The 15,531-nt window shown below is 44.3% G+C and overlaps 2 protein-coding genes across 7 annotated transcripts; one reads left to right on the forward strand and one right to left on the reverse strand.

Moving 5' to 3' along the window:
• Window positions 1-98: 98 nt before the first annotated feature.
• Window positions 99-12,820, reverse strand: ubap2l (ubiquitin associated protein 2-like). 6 transcript variants are annotated; one of them, XM_088404743.1, is made up of 29 exons: window positions 12,757-12,820; window positions 11,680-11,818; window positions 10,865-10,942; window positions 10,670-10,780; window positions 10,373-10,544; window positions 10,199-10,300; window positions 10,073-10,118; window positions 9,127-9,233; window positions 8,970-9,029; window positions 8,822-8,874; window positions 8,633-8,718; window positions 8,105-8,285; window positions 7,832-8,030; window positions 6,980-7,314; window positions 6,724-6,896; window positions 6,538-6,658; window positions 6,211-6,250; window positions 5,507-5,711; window positions 5,365-5,431; window positions 4,957-5,263; window positions 4,758-4,846; window positions 4,630-4,683; window positions 4,470-4,551; window positions 4,132-4,352; window positions 3,949-4,048; window positions 2,856-3,017; window positions 2,405-2,472; window positions 1,518-1,715; window positions 99-1,425 (listed from the first exon to the last, which is right to left on the reverse strand). In XM_088404743.1, the coding sequence occupies exons 2-29, from the start codon at window positions 11,776-11,778 to the stop codon at window positions 1,330-1,332; spliced, it is 3,612 nt and encodes a 1,203-aa protein (XP_088260869.1). In that variant the 5' UTR covers window positions 11,779-11,818; window positions 12,757-12,820; the 3' UTR covers window positions 99-1,329. The 6 variants fall into 6 exon arrangements, with proteins under 6 accessions (XP_088260869.1, XP_088260868.1, XP_088260866.1 ...); XM_088404742.1 differs by having other exon boundaries at window positions 1,518-1,712; window positions 2,393-2,472; XM_088404740.1 differs by having other exon boundaries at window positions 6,211-6,286.
• A 628-nt stretch (window positions 12,821-13,448) lies between these two features.
• On the forward strand, window positions 13,449-15,286 carry ltap1 (lipid transport auxiliary protein 1). Its single transcript, XM_088405029.1, has 7 exons — window positions 13,449-13,804; window positions 13,879-13,980; window positions 14,321-14,429; window positions 14,497-14,550; window positions 14,614-14,780; window positions 14,851-14,909; window positions 14,989-15,286. Exons 1-7 carry the CDS (start codon window positions 13,742-13,744, stop codon window positions 15,194-15,196), a joined length of 762 nt encoding a protein of 253 aa, XP_088261155.1. The 5' UTR covers window positions 13,449-13,741; the 3' UTR covers window positions 15,197-15,286.
• Window positions 15,287-15,531: the final 245 nt, after the last annotated feature.

The raw sequence follows: 15,531 nt of genomic DNA on the forward strand, positions 1-15,531 counted from the left end.
AACGGGATTAAGAAAAATAAAAATTGGAGTTATTCAAGACAATGTAAGACTTTAGTCATCGTCCAATAAATTTCGACATTTGTAGACAAGAAACAATATGGATTCCTTGAGACATTCACATCCCCAAATATGAAAATGTCTCCTTGTTTATTAATATTAATATATTTTTACAAAATAAAAAAAAATTGGAACAAACTAATGACAAGATCTGCAACAAACTGGAGAAGGAGTAAAGCGAACAAACAGGCACTACAGTACTTTTTTGTTTATATGTACAAGACAAGTTTTTCCATTTACATGTTTTTTTTTCTTTAAAATGCACAGTACAAAAAGAAAAATAAATCACGGACAAGAAAAAAAAAACCCATGAGTACAATTCTGTCCATCAGTATTGGATGCTGTAAAGTTTACTTTAAATGTGAGGGGACGGGTGGTGGCGCCTGGAGAGGTCTCCCAAACAGAAAAGACATTACTGAAGCAATATTGGAAGGCTGATTGGGTTGCAGATTGGACCTGGGAATTATTTTTTAATAACTTGCGACAAAACATAAGGTAACAGTAACTGTACATGTGTTCTATACACTATGAAAAGTCTGTGCTAGGCCAAAAAAACGAAAAAAAAACAAAAACAAAGCACAGTAAAGAACCTACCCCTCCAACCTGTCTGTGTACAAACATGCACGCAATCACATGACAAACATCCTGACTCCAAGCCGTCTCATTTATATATTTATACATATGTAGAATATATCTATATTCAGTAAAAAATAAACTTCATAACTCTACCAAATTTAGAGAATTGTTTCTTCCAACATAAAAAGGACATAAAACGGGGCGGTACGAGAAACCAAACAGCAATCGAGCAAATGAAGAGTTTGTGCAAAGCGGGGCCCGCCCCCCACCCCTCCATCGCCACCATCCCGCATTACTTCATTCTTCCCAATTAGTAAGAAAGAAAAGGAGGGAAGGAGGGCTAGAGAGAGCACAACAATAACCTAAAAGAACCATACGGGAAACATTCTTTTTGGGAAATGATTTTCTTACATACGTAAATATAATGCTTGGTGCTGAACTTAATACAATTTCCCCAAAACACTCAATTACTCATGTCATGTTTTTTTTTTTTTTAACCATTTGGCCCCTCCCACTTTCATCCCAGGGATGAGGAGGATTTTTTTCAGGGGGGTGGGGGGGATCAGCAGGAGGAAACCTTCTACATGAAGTTGGAATTCAGGAGACGAGCCCCGCCCACTCCCTCCCTCCCTCCTTCACAGCTAGCGTTAGCCGCAGAGGGGACGGGCGGGAGTCCGGGGGCTTTGACCTTGGATGTTAGTTGGCCCCCCAGTTGTAGCTGTTGTATGCAGACTTGTTGATCTGAGACTTCTGCTGAATGGACGCAGTCTGATTGCGCTGGCCGCTGCCACTCTGCAAACACATAGCGAGGAAGGATGAAAAGATGTAGAAGGAGGTGGGGCAAAGAAGACAAGATATTAAGAAAGCATGTGTCACGTCCAGACCTGTGCGTCCTGCTGCAAGTGGTGGTGTAAGATCTGCGAGTGGGGCTGCTGGTGCGGTGCCAGGATGTGCATGAAGGGGGCCGGCGCGTAGCCGGCTGCAGTCGGGGCGTTGATGGGCCCGCCGCTGCCCAGCGCGGAGGGAAGGCTGAAAGACGGCGTGGGTGTGGCGGCGTGGAAACCCTGCTTGTCAAACGACTGCTGGAAATATAAGCAGGAAAGCCACGTCAACATACTGGATTATTTACACCAGGAGGGGCCTAATACAACAGTAGGTTTTAATTCTCAGGTTTGTTTTTTTTTTTTTACTTTTAATTGAAAAGGCACATTTTTAAGAATATTTCTTGGCATTCTTTGAAACTCATCAAATTTTGATGGTCATATTAAAACAACCTTTGGGAGCAGAACTTTGTCAGACTATTACCCTGACAAACATTATCTATGATCTTAAGGTTTAAAAACACATTTTTAATAAAATAATTAATACAATGAATAATGATTAATCGATTGAAAAACAAGTTTTTCCCCCCCTACAAAAACATAATTTCATGATTAGAAAAAAAAAAGCCACCTATACATACACAAGAGTTATATTTAGATGAGCCACTGACAACTAGAGTAGGCAAGCTCCATTTTTGGCATTTTTAAATGTCGAAATGAATTAAGGCAGATCTTTCAAAAATGCACTGGTCTAAATCAAGGTTTATTTTGAACATTCTTATCCGTTATCGCGTGCTGTATTTTTTATTTTATTTGTTTTAATATGGCAGCCAGTGTATCCCGCAGCATGTGTGAACGTAAACCGCTTGCAGATAACACTTCAACCACTGGTTTGTGGCAGCCAAACCCCAAAACGTTTAAGAATCCCCAAGACAGACCTGTGCACTTGCCTGCGTCTTTGTGTAAACTGAACCCGAAATATCAGGTACCCCAGTGTTGCTCGAAGTCACGGACACTCCTGGAAAAGACAAAGAACAACTCAAAATTGGAAAGCAAGCAGACAACATGTCACCCGAGGAGCCAATGATTTGAGACGTGTGGCAGCGCACCACTGCCAGCTGACCACTTCAGTTCAAGTCTGACTGTCGTGAGGCGTTTGCTGCCGTGTTTAGGGTTCAGTGTAGCACACACTGACCCCCTGTACCGCCGTGAGGATGCAGAACAGGGTCAACTGGTGTGCAATTCACAAAACAGACACTTTTTTTTAAAATTCCCCATTATGTCAAATAATCTTGCAGGCATATGAGGTTCATTATGAAATTCCAACCAATGTAAATAAACGTAGTATAAAGCAATGAGGAAAAGAGAGATAAAAAAAAGTTTGACGACAGCCACACTCACCGACTCCGGGCCCACTGACAGAGTTGGCCGGCTTGTTTTGAGCGGCGGCGGCGGCAGCGGCAGCAGCAGCGGCAGCGGCGGCGGCGGCGGCGGCCACGGCATTGCCGTATCCGCCCTTACAGAAATCCCCACTCCCTGAAGCCTGGCCCACATCCTCATAGCCTGCAAGTGGAGACACACAGCCGCAGCCCACAGCGTTAGACGCACCAGGCGGGACGGGGAAGGGACATAACTGCCTCAGAGAGCACGTGCAAATGCTAACAATAGTTTGCAAATGCTATGTGAGGAGGGAGAATGGGGAGGAGAAAGCAGGCATGTTGTGGGTGGCTAGGTGAAAAGGAAGCTTGAGTGATGGCAGGAAGCAGCGGAAGCAGCAACACACACACACACACACACACACACAAATGACCCAAGTGATATGCTGGTATACACAGCTGGGAAACAAAACTTAAAAATTAAGTAAATTGTGAAATTTGAGGTTTTGCACAATGCTAGACGAGTGCTTCGCAAGACATGTTTACAATGTCTTATTTACGTCTTAGCTATTCTTTGCTGAAAAAAGAGAACGTTCCATTTAAAAGAGGACATCTGAGATGCAGCTAAAACGCAGTGAATTAAACACAACACCAAGAAGCCACCAGATGGCTCAAAGTATTTTTATTGCTTTAGCATGAGCGCCAGAACAACAAATGGACACGGTTCAATAATGAATATTAGTTGATATGTTCCACTTCCGTTACGCCCCACAAAAATATTTAGCAATACCGGCGGGCGAATATCCGCTCTACTAACGCCAACAAAAATCAGATCAGCTTCTGCTGTTTTAGCAAGCGAGTAATGGAAGATGAGGACTTTTAAGGCTTTCACTTTGTAAAATGTCCGCTTCAAGGGCAGTCACATTTGCAATCAAGCCCGACTGACAGAGGCACAAAGCAGCTTTTATAACACTGACGTCAGTGTTTCATTCAGACGCACGGCAAATCTAAAATTATTTTTCTTAGTCAATTAGGAGTTGTGCCTTTGCTGCCTACTGTTTTAGTGTTAGAAACACTTTACGTAATACAGGGCAAGACCTGCATTCATGGTGGCTCACCAGTGCTGTATCCATGGGAACCATAGCCGCTGGCCTGTTGGAAGGGTGTGGCTGACGCACCAACATTCACTCCGTGCTGCTTTGACGAGGTAGGAGCCACCTGGAGGAAAAGAAAAATCCTTGCTTTAATCAAGGAAAGACAACGCGATTGGCTTTATTTTTTCTTTTTCCCCCAATCCTCACCGGGAAGACAGCGGGACCATACTGGAAGGTGTTGGGCAGACCCGGCATGCCAGTGTAGTAGGGCAGGCTCGTGTAGCTGTAGCCAGGCGGCAGCGCCGGGTTGAGGAAGGGCTGCTGGGTCGAGTGGTGCGTCTGCGTCTGGTTTTGCTGCTGATTCTGCGCCAGTGTGGTGGCGGGGGCTGGCGAGGACGCGTCGCCTCGACTGAACTTGGACAAGTCACCTTGAGAGAAGAAGACCACGGGATTTAAAAAAAAAAACAAAAAAAAAACAAAAAAAAAAAAAAAAAATTGAGATCAAGATAAATGTGCTCCCAAATGAGTGAAAAAAGAATTCTCACCAGAGTACGGGTTGTTTGTCAAGTTGGCCTCCCTGCCAGTCAGTGCTGTTGTTGGGGTTGCAAATGGAATGCTGTAATAATCCTGGCAACATAAACACGAAGGGCACAACATTATAATTATGACAGAAGACATGATGACTCAAGTAAAAAAAAAACTTACCAATGGTATTCTTGTCTGCAGCATTTGCAGGTCGTCGTAGCCGTACACCTGAGTCTGACAGACAACAAGTCTTATTATTTCATATTCAATTATTGTATCGTGATTACACACAGACTTTAGCAACTCACTGGGTAGGGATGCAGTAGTCCCGGGGCCATGATGTATGGATTGGGCAGCAGAGGGGGCACTCCGGGGGGCAAATTTGGAGGTGCTTTCCCTACATTTCAGTATGCGAAATAAGTTTGTGTTCAAAGCAAATGATAGTTGTAAAAAAATAAAATTAGGGGGCCTGGAACAGACCCCAAAGTGCATTGACGTAGGGCAGACCTGAGGATGCTGCAGAGCTGCGCGATGACAGAGAAGTCGCCGAGGAGGGAACAGCGGAGGCCGCCGCAGAGATGGAGACGGCGGCAGGGGAAGAGGCCACGCCCTGCACGCCCATGGACGCCGCATTGATGCCCATGGGCATGTTGCTAACGGGGCCCAGGCCAGACGGGGCCGAGACCGGGGCCCCCAGGGACACCTGTGCCGCGGCCGCCGATGAGGAGGAGGTGGGGACCGATGACGACACAGCTGAGACAGAAGGGAAGGAGGAGGAAGCGTGGAGGCTGGAGTCGCCGTCTACGTTGTGGTGCTGCGGAGGAAAGACATTTATGACATGATGAAATTATGAGTGACTGCATTAGGAATCCATTAGCATGTGTATAGCCTCAATCATATCAATATCGTACTTACCAGTAAACTGGAGTTGGATGCTCGACCTGATGATGACGCTAGGCTGTTCTGTTGTGACGGGAGCGCACTGGAAAAAGACACTGCAGTTGACTCATTTGTTTTTGCGACGTTTTATGTGACGGGAGTCGACTCGGGTCGTCACCTGTTGTGCTGAGGAGGCGGGATGGTGGTCGGCGGCAGGTCTTCGCCCTGCCCCAGGGCGCCGAGTGCTGCCTGATTGGAGGTCGTCAACAGGGAGGGAGGACCCGCGCTGCCGTCCGTCAGGGAGCCCATGCCAGCGACCGCCGTTGGAGGTGCTGCCGTAGAGTCCGACGTGGGCTTGACCGCTACTGCAGAACCCGCTGCAGCTAGAAAAAAAATGAGTAGTAATCAATACAAATTAAAGACAAGAATTGAAAGAAAAAATATAGAATTGAGAATGAAAAAACTAGTAATACCCATAATCTAAATACCCAACAAATTAAAACAAAAGAAACAGAAATGACTTAGTCAATTAAATGAAAATGCATGAGAAAGAAAAACAAAGACAAAATTTATAAATAAGAAAACATCCAAATTGAAATAATCGAAGAAAATAAAAGCAAAATGACTGAATTAAAATGGATTAAACAATACGTTAGAAAAACTGGTTAAAAAAATAAGAAAAAAATGATGAAGGGACAAACTACATGTAATATTGGTAATCAGAATCAATGAGGAAATAAAAGATGGAAAACAAAACATGAGATATATATATATATATATATATATATATATATATATATATGACAAAAAAATAAACAAAAACAACTTGCACATTGTGGCAGCAAATTGTTTTTTTAACAAAATGAGAATGAGGCAACTTGCCTTCCACAGATTGTGCCGCTTGTAGTGAAGTGAAGCCATTCTGTAAAAGCGACAATGAAGGTGAGCTCACCGGTTTCTATGGAAACAGCCCATTGCCAAGTCACAGGACGTGCTCTTGCAAATGCTCATAAACAAAAATATATAGTAATACAGTGTTCCCTTGTTTTTCCATGATTAATAGGGACCGGGTTGAGTGACTTTTGCTTAAAAAAAAAAAAAAAAAAAAAAAACTGAAGTCCCAAAAAGCGAAGTACAAATGGCCAAGGGAACACTGTAATTTAATACTCAGCGCATGTGAATATCTGGGCCGGTGATCGAAAGGCCCACCTTGGGCTGCATGTCCTTCTGCGGGGAGGACGAGACGGAGGGCGGGTAGCGTCGCGTCGGAGGCGCTCTCTGCTCGTACACGTCCATCTGGCTGGAGTTGGAAAGAGCTGGAGTTGACTCACTGCAGATTGACAGGTCACGTTAACTCATTCGACACTTCCTGAGCCACCTTTTATGCCTACCAACCTGTTGGGGGCGGAGTAGAGACTATTCTGCATAGGGTTGACGGGCGTGGCGTTAGAGGAGGCCAAGTCGTATTCCGGCAGCGTGGGCTCCGAGCCGAACTGCAGCACTCCGAACTGAAGGTTGAGACCGGAGATGTCCGTCGAGCCAGGCATTTCCACCGCCATTGCTGGAATCTGAACAAAAATGATACGTTGGATGAGAATGCGCATTCTGCAAAATCAGTTGAGTACATTTAGCACAAGGCATATCTGTTCACCTTTGTTGCAATGGAGGCCCTCTTCTTTTGCGGTCGGAGTTTGTGTTGCTGCAGAGGTAGCGGACTGGAGCCCTGCGCGTCCGAGGAACTCGGCGAAACCTGCTGACCCGACGACGGCACCGAGGCCATTTTAGGGAGCGAGGAGGCGGGCGGTGGCACGGCGTGCGGCGAAGACGTTGTTTGCGGTGGCAAGGAGGAAGCGGGTGCGGAGGAAGCGGCGGCGGAAGGAGGGAGGAAAACTTCCAACATAGACGACGTGGTGGGGGCGGCCGCCTGGAAGGGCGGGCGCTTGATGAAGGGCGTGTGGATAGATGACTCTGGTTGAGTCTTCATATCTGCGTAAGAAAAAGGAGATTGCAGGGGTGAGATTGGAAGTGAACGGCAGGAACAGCAACTGTGTCACTTGAGCAATTTATGTCCATTAAACTGCCTTAGAAAAAAAAGCAATTGGAACGGCTCTCGCCAGCCTATATTGAGCAGTGTGCTATTACTATTGGCTATTAGCAAGTCATAGACGTTAACATTAAAGCTGTCGGTAATTGCAAACAAACATTGTATAATACAAGGTGAGCTTAATTTGTCTTTTTAAGCATCTTTAGATTAATTAGCAACTGAACAGGACAACATAGTGTAGTTTACATCGATTGATGAACCAAACCAGCTGTTACGCTGTGATACGGTGGCAGGATCTACTTCAAAATAAAACTTCACCAAGTCATTGGTGTCTAAATAGACGGATAACCGTGGAAGAAATAAAATGCCTCAAGCCTTACGACTGATACTACTTGATAACTCATTGCATCCTTATTTTCAGCGCGGCTAAAAATCATTCCAATCTGGGGTACACCTCACCATATTGTGCCCGTGAGTTCGCAGCATTTTCCCAGGATGGGGGATTGTTGTTGGAGACCCCGGTTTGAGGATGCTGAGCAGCCAGCTGAGCCAGCGCCTGGGCGGTTTTATATTGCTCCAGGAACTGAGAGCCGGTAGTCCCACTGGTACCTCCTTTCTGGTCCGCTACCTCCCCAAAACTCTTGTTCAGCATGTTGACCTGCCATTAAAAAAAAAAAAAAAATGCATCAGTCGTGACACTTGGCCAGGGAAGATGTCCTCATTGCCACTCACCATGCTGTGCTGAGCGTAAGGGGCGCTGGAGGGCGTTTGGGTGATTGGGGGTCCTTGCTTGGAGTTGCTGAAAACCAGCGACTGGGGCAAGGAAGGGGGTTGGGCGGCCTCCATGGGTTGGGATTCCGTTTCAGCTGAGGAGGACGAGGGAGTCTTCCCCAGGAGCACCGCGAGGTCAATCCTACATAAGGAGGCGGAATTAGAACATTAATCAACAACCATAAAGTATCCTACAATCAATTACTAAAACCGAAATTTAAAACATTTTAGCCCTTCTATGCCTTGTTCACTGACAGTGACGAAAATATTGATGCACAATCACCAGTAGATGGCACTGATGCACCATTTTAGATATGAGACTTAACTATTCCCACGTGGTTCTTGAAAATGTCAAAATGCTCTGAAATGGCTGGCAGTGAACAGGTTATGTCATCCCATTCTGGGTTGTTGCCATTCATACAAAACGTCTAAATAGAAAGGAAAAATATGGGCTTTTCCAGTCCATGTAAAAGGGGCTTTTTGTCCCACCTCTGTCCTTTAGTGATGGTGACATTCTCTTGCGGTGGTGGAATGGTCGCCACACTGGAAGCTGTAAATATCTTGGTTTCTGACAACTGCAAGGTGTGAAAATATAAATATTAGAAGAACGTCATTCCTTATATTTGAAACAAATATAGATTGAGTTCCACGGAAAAAAAAAAAAGTTGAAGTACTCACATCCTCATTCCAGTCCTCAGTGCCCCATTCTTCTGTGGGCGTCCTCCAGGCACCTGCGAGTGGGGCATAAATCTTTTCCTTACAAGTTGCTCACACAAGAAGTGGGTCAACGCTCCCTCAGTACATCGTAGCTGAAAAAGCTTATTACCAGGAGCAGAGTCAAACTTGGACGGGTAAGTTGTTCCATCCCCCGTAGAGTATTCCAACCCTGGAAATAGATATACATTTTTGACATTAAATTCCTTTATTGGCAATCCTCCATCGAGACCCATCAAATAAAATAAGTGTGTTGTGCATGCACTCACTGGCTCCATCTTCTGCCTCCATGCCACCCGTGTTGTTCCAGGTGCTGCCTCCGCCGTAGTTTTCTTCTGTCTGACTTGGTTCAGCGTAGTCGGCAGGGTTGAAAGTTCTGGGGAAAAATAAGGCTGCTTGAATGCATCCTTGTGTAGCTCATCCCGCTAATTAATATACAGTATTCATCAGTAAAACGAGTCAATTGGGAGTGCAGAAGTCAGCCGAAAGCATACATGATATGTAATGAAACTACCGGGCGCTTGTACAAGGTCTTCTTCGTATGACTTCCTGTCTGTCATTCAATCTGATACGGGTGTGTGTAATGATGAGGAAATTACAGGCAACTTGAGACACAAATAAAATCATGCTAGCGGAGACTTCCCTTCTTGTGTGTCTGTCTGAGGGCAGGAATGACTCACGTGTGTGAAAAAGTGTCTCAATCCATTTTCAGGAAGAGTTGAATTGCATTTTGCCATTGAAAAAAATTCATTTCCGCAGACTCATTTTGAGAACGCCTTTTGCTCTCACTATTACTGTGGAAGCTTCTGGACGGATGCGCTCCCTTGAATTTGACAACTGTAGTACATATGTATTAGGTTGGGAGTTGTGCAGGTTTTTTTTTTTTTGAGGAATGTTATTGGAGTGGTGGGGAATCTGAAAAATCACATTGCAATTTATTGGAGTCTTCCACCCACCCGACCCTACTTAATTTGATAATACCTTAAAAAAAAAAAAAACAATAATTTGGCCTTTTGCTGTCGACTGACGACATCAGATGTACTCAGGGACGAATGAGACCGTTTCGTTCCACAGTCTGAATCACGTCCACCTCTGTCGATTAACACTCAACAATAGATCCAGGGTACTACTCTCACGTTGCCATGGCAACCATAGGACAAAGCCCTCCACTCACTTCTCTAGTCATCTAAGGATATGCAGGTGTTCTCTTCTTACCCCATGCCTTGTGCTGAGAATCGGCCTCCTCGCCGCCCTGACGCCCCTTCAAGGGAGGAAAGCCAAACTTAAGAAATGTGTTCACATGAAATCTGCTCAAAGTGATGACACCTAACAGAAAGTGACCTAGTGTGCCTCTTCCTCGTCCTCGCCCCCTGCGGCCTCGTTCCGCGCCCCTGCCAACCATTGCCGGCTTGCCTCCATCCAAGCCGTTCTCTTGACCTCGAACTGGCGGGAAGGAAAATTAAGACATTGAGGAACATCTGGTCACAAATTAATAAAGAAGTATTAATGACATACACTCTCGCCCTCTGATGGCACCGCGGCCCCTGCGAGGAGCCCCCCCTCGCCGACGTGCTGCGTCCTTCTCCACTTTCTCCCGGTTCTCTTTCCCGTCCTCTCCAATCTCCGGCTGGCTGGCCTCCTTCTGGCCCGACACACCTTTCTTCTTCCCTACCATCTCCCACGAGTCCTGATTTTACAAGAAAAAAAAAACAATCTATTTTTAATACAGAAATCTCACAAGAATAGCAGAACCAATCATATGAATATTAACTTTCATCCACATTTTTTTTTTAATTTCCACACAAGACTCACAGTGTCTGGGCTACCCTCTAGGAGTACATTAATGGCTCTGTTGACGTCCCCATTGCAGTCGTGCAACGCGATCATAGATTCATCCTGGTCCTTGCCCGTGATGTCAATCAGCTAGAAAACCAAAACGGGTCAGCTTGAAGCTTGAAAAGTCCAGTGAGCAAATCACAACAATGGACAAACAAGAACACTTCCGACCTGTTTGACCTTCTCCTCAAAGTCTGCGTCATTGTGGTCTGAAATCATCTGCGCAAGTCGAATCTGCTCTGCGGTGGCCTGTTGCCAGAGGACACAAGCACATTTATCAAAATGAGCTTCAGATGACAACAACAATCTGGGAATAAATACTATTGCCTCTCATTAAAATAACCAAGTCTCAGACAGTGGAAATTTACCATTGTAGAACAGTGACACAAAACAGTTACGTTCGACAGAACTTTATGCAGACTGATGCCAGTATTCCACTCATGAGTTGTCACCAAGCACGGATACCACTGATACTTTTGATAGACTTAAGTCCCCCTAAACAATTACATGTATATTCCAAGAAAGACATTTTTTACACAAAAGCATTTTCCTCAAACATTTCATTGACATTGATAGAAGTCATACATTTTTTCAAATTTGTAATTTTTTCTTCTACTGCAAAATGTATTCAAGAGAGCAGCCGAAAATAATCTCGGCTATCACAACGAGTACAGCTACCTTGACATAAGGTGTTGTTGGTACCCGCCCTTGCCTAACAGAAAGGGGCTACAAACTCCTATAAAGCCCAAAATTGTTGTGTTGACTTCTTCCCTCCATTTTGTGGCAGTTTATATGAGCAGTAATGCAAAACAGAAACCCATGAGAAGAAGGAAAGGTGAGAAATTGCTAGTTTAAATCCACCGTCACCATCACATGAGAACAGTATGAAAGCTTCGCTTGACCCTCGGGGTGTGCTTTTCCACTTTTGGGCGGTGTCGACATGGGACATTCCATTTTTAGCAGAGCGGACGTGAACGAGAATGTACCTGTGGCCTCTGCTTGTGCTGTGTCTGGCCCTGTGTCTGGCCTTGCTGCGTCTGTTCCCAGCTGCCCCGGGCCCGGTTTCCGCCCATGGACGTCATCATTTACAGTATATACAAACAAGTTATTTACAAGGAATCACACCTGAGGAGAGGAAGACAAAGATAGATCTGAGTGACCTCATCGCACAATTCCAGTAACACAACACAAAAGGCAACGCAATAGGTGTGGAGATAAGGTTCCAAGGTACAACACGGCAAGTGCGCAACGACTTGTTTACAAGTCAAAACATCATTGCCAAAAATGAAAGTAACATCAGTTGTGCACGATTTGAAGTAAAGCCGTCATCACAATGGAAAAGCATTGGCACACACACTTTATGGAGAAAGCGAAGATGGCCAAGGGACTTCACATTTGTGCGTTTTTATCGTGCTGCCAACATCGTTATCGAAAACGACTGCTTAATCTCACACACGTTACGTAAAAAGCTTGGACTGACACACAAACAAGCAGACAGACGCCGAGGCCTGTCCATCTTATCAAACAAATCGATTAAGCTATAAAAAAAAGAGATAAAATGTGGGATAAATGGGGTGGAATGGGCTGAGAAGCATCAAGCTTTGAAGTCTTGGTGGGCTTCCGCCTCGAGCGGCTACACCTCATGGCGACGAGGCTAACTTTTAGCATCATGCTAACATTAGCTCGCGAGTGTCGATTAAATGCACACAAACCATTTAATGATTAACACTCTTGTCTGATTAAACCAACGACTCCTCAGTTAACTACATGAATTCAATTCACGAAGTCTCAATTTTTGACTTGGGCGACCCCCGAAAAACGTCATTTTACCTCAGTAGTTGGATGCTAACGACTTAGCCAAGCTAGGTTAACAAACTAACTGGACGTGGCTAACGGCTATCTAGTTAGCTCGCAGCGATATTAAAAGCCCACTGGCACAATTTTCATATGCGTTCTTAATGTGAAAGGTGGAAAATGATATTAAAGAGGTTTAAAGGCAAGGATTTCCGATCGCCCTCCTCCTTTGAAAAAAAAATGATAACAGTAAACGACACCATACTGACCAGGAACCCGGCTTCCGACTAGACAAGACACCGGCCGACAAGTGGTCTACTTCCCCGACCTTGCTAGACACAATTTTGGACACGATAAGAACAATCAACACCCCGCCCCTTCCCTCGCACGCCGATTTTTTTTTTTTGCCACACGAAAGTTTTATTTGTTATTATTATTTCCTTCATAACACGTAAGAGCAACCGACTTTTACCTGTTTCTCTTCCACTCTGACACCACGGAAAGCTGTGTCATGTGGTCTGCCTCTGCACAGTGCTTGGAGGAAACTGGACCAACAAACATGTGATCACTAACTAATAAAGCTTTATTTGGGGGATATATATTTTTTCACCCTCGGCCGGTGACATGTCATTGCGACTGATGCGCATCAAAGTAACATGTACCGGCGAATGTCAGTACGAGTGTCGTTTAAAAAAACACAAAATAACATTTTTTTTCCAATAAACAAAAAATGCGGGGACTTGAATAATAGTGGACATTTATAGTGCATCAAAAAGAAAATGAAATCCACTTAAGTGCATATTTATGTACAATATCAAATACAGTACGTAAATAGTTAGTATGTGTGTTTAATACATTCCTTATCAAATGATGGCGGTAACGCACGATTTAGTTGTTTGCCGACTACCAAATGGTTTTAGTAGAAGAAGAAGTCAGGATCGAGCCGTAATATAACACATTGTGCACGAACAACTAAGTTTCACAGTGCTCTTCTTCATAGTAACTACGGTAATTGCGACCAACGCCAGGTTTAGCTAGCTGTGGCTAGCGATTAGCTTTTTTTGTCAAAAACGAGCCATCGTTCGCCGCGTAGCTCGACTAAATCAACCGTAGATATTACACGGTAGTTTGAATTTTACGCACTAGGTGATGATATTTGCGTAGAATTTAGCAACATGCTAACTAGCTAGCTAAGGTAGTTCGTTTGTAATGTAGGCTAAACATTTCTACATTTCGAAGTACTTTGGTTTCAACATGGCAGATTCGCCGCCTCTGTCTGGGGTTAATGTGGTTCTGGTAATGGCGTATGGCAGCTTGGTGAGTCAAATAAACAGTTTACGTTCGATTTGGTGTACAGTAGCGCTGTTAAATGTGACGTTTTGTTTTGACAGGTATTCGTGCTGCTCTTCATCTTCGTCAAAAGGCAAATTATGCGTTTCGCCATGAGATCCCGCCGCGGCCCACATGTGCCCATCGGCCACAATGCTCCAAAGGTTTAAAAACAATTAAAAATATAATTAAAAATCATATGTATTACTGCTGCTGTTACAGTACAAATTCAAAAATTTGTCTTGATGAAGAAATCAAAGCTCCTAAAAATATATATAAATATATATACACACTTGATGTAGCAGCCTATTTTTTGTTTCATCCATATCATGTATAATGTATGAACAAGAAGTAAAAGCAATTATATTAATTACATATTTATATTTATATATTTATAAGGGCATTTTTAACTTCAACCTACTCAGCCAGAAGGTTGTTTTTTTTCTGTTCTGTTAATATGATCAAATGTAATTTTTTATGGTAATATGATGCTCAAATGAACAGGGTCTGCGAGAGCAGATTGAAACCAGGTTGTCTCAAGTCCACGAGATCCGGTTCGAACCTCGTCTCCTGTCCGATGATGATGCCAGGCTCAGGCGTGGATCACAGCTCAGTGAGTTCCGCCTTTGCATCCATTTTAAAACAAGCATCAGAACTGTAAATAATTGTTAATTTTGCAGGTTGCTATAACTACCTATACAGGATGAAAGCCTTGGATGCCATTCGGGACTCAGGTGAGAGGCTCACAATGCACATTTTTTGCCCTTATCTTCATTGTGGAATTTATTCATTGTCAGGCATCCCTCTGGAGGAGATGTGCAGCAGTCCCAGCGCCTTCACGGGCCGAAGCTTCAGGAGCTGGCTGCTGGAGCTGCGTAACTCACATTCGCTGATCAAGAGCAGCCACGGCGCGCTCATCGACCGTCTGCTGGAAGGTTACGACAGCGCCCGCCACGGCACCGGGGTGAGGACTCCACGGCGGTCTCGTGGCGTTTAGCCCTCCATTTCAGGTTACATCTCATTTCTTCACGTAGGTGTTCGGAGAAGCGGAATTTCTGGATTACCAGCAGGCGCTCAATGAATTAGTAGATGTGTAAGTTCTACGATTCAATAATCTTGCAGGTTCTTGTTTGTGTAAAAGAATTAATTTTGTGGCATTTTACCTTTTCAAGCGTGAAGGCGTATTGGAGCAGCACCACCGTGGAGCAGCAGCATCAGTCTGCAGCTAAGGACCTGACGGGTTCTCCGGCCCGCAACGCTCCGTCCACCATCCAGGTGACCTACCTGCCTTCGACCGGTCCGCGCAGCAAGAGGCCCAAACACTTCTTGGAGCTCAAGAGTTTTAAAGACAACTACAATACGCTGGAGAGCACTTTGTGACTCAACTATGTGTGTGTTTTGTGGTGACATTTTTGTAAATATAATTTATTGTAGTGTCACTTTATAATAAAAGGTTGATGTACAGATGAATTTCAGTTTAATCAATGAATTCAAGTTAGTCGTCAATCTTGTCTTTGTCCACTAGATGGCACTGCTACGTTGTCCAAAGGATGGCCTTTATATGTAGGTATTAACCATAGGCATTTTCAGCAGTAAAAAGTTTTACATTTTATTCATTAACAAAATTATATTTGATTCTAGGACTCACTTGTTCCTAATTAGTTAGATATCCAAAATATTAAATGCCTTGATTTTTAACGGCATTCTTGCAAAAT

The sequence above is a fragment of the Hippichthys cyanospilos genome, chromosome 21 (assembly GCF_059441005.1).
Source record: "Hippichthys cyanospilos isolate Australia breed blue-spotted pipefish chromosome 21, RoL_Hcya_1.0, whole genome shotgun sequence".
Taxonomy (NCBI): domain Eukaryota; kingdom Metazoa; phylum Chordata; class Actinopteri; order Syngnathiformes; family Syngnathidae; genus Hippichthys; species Hippichthys cyanospilos.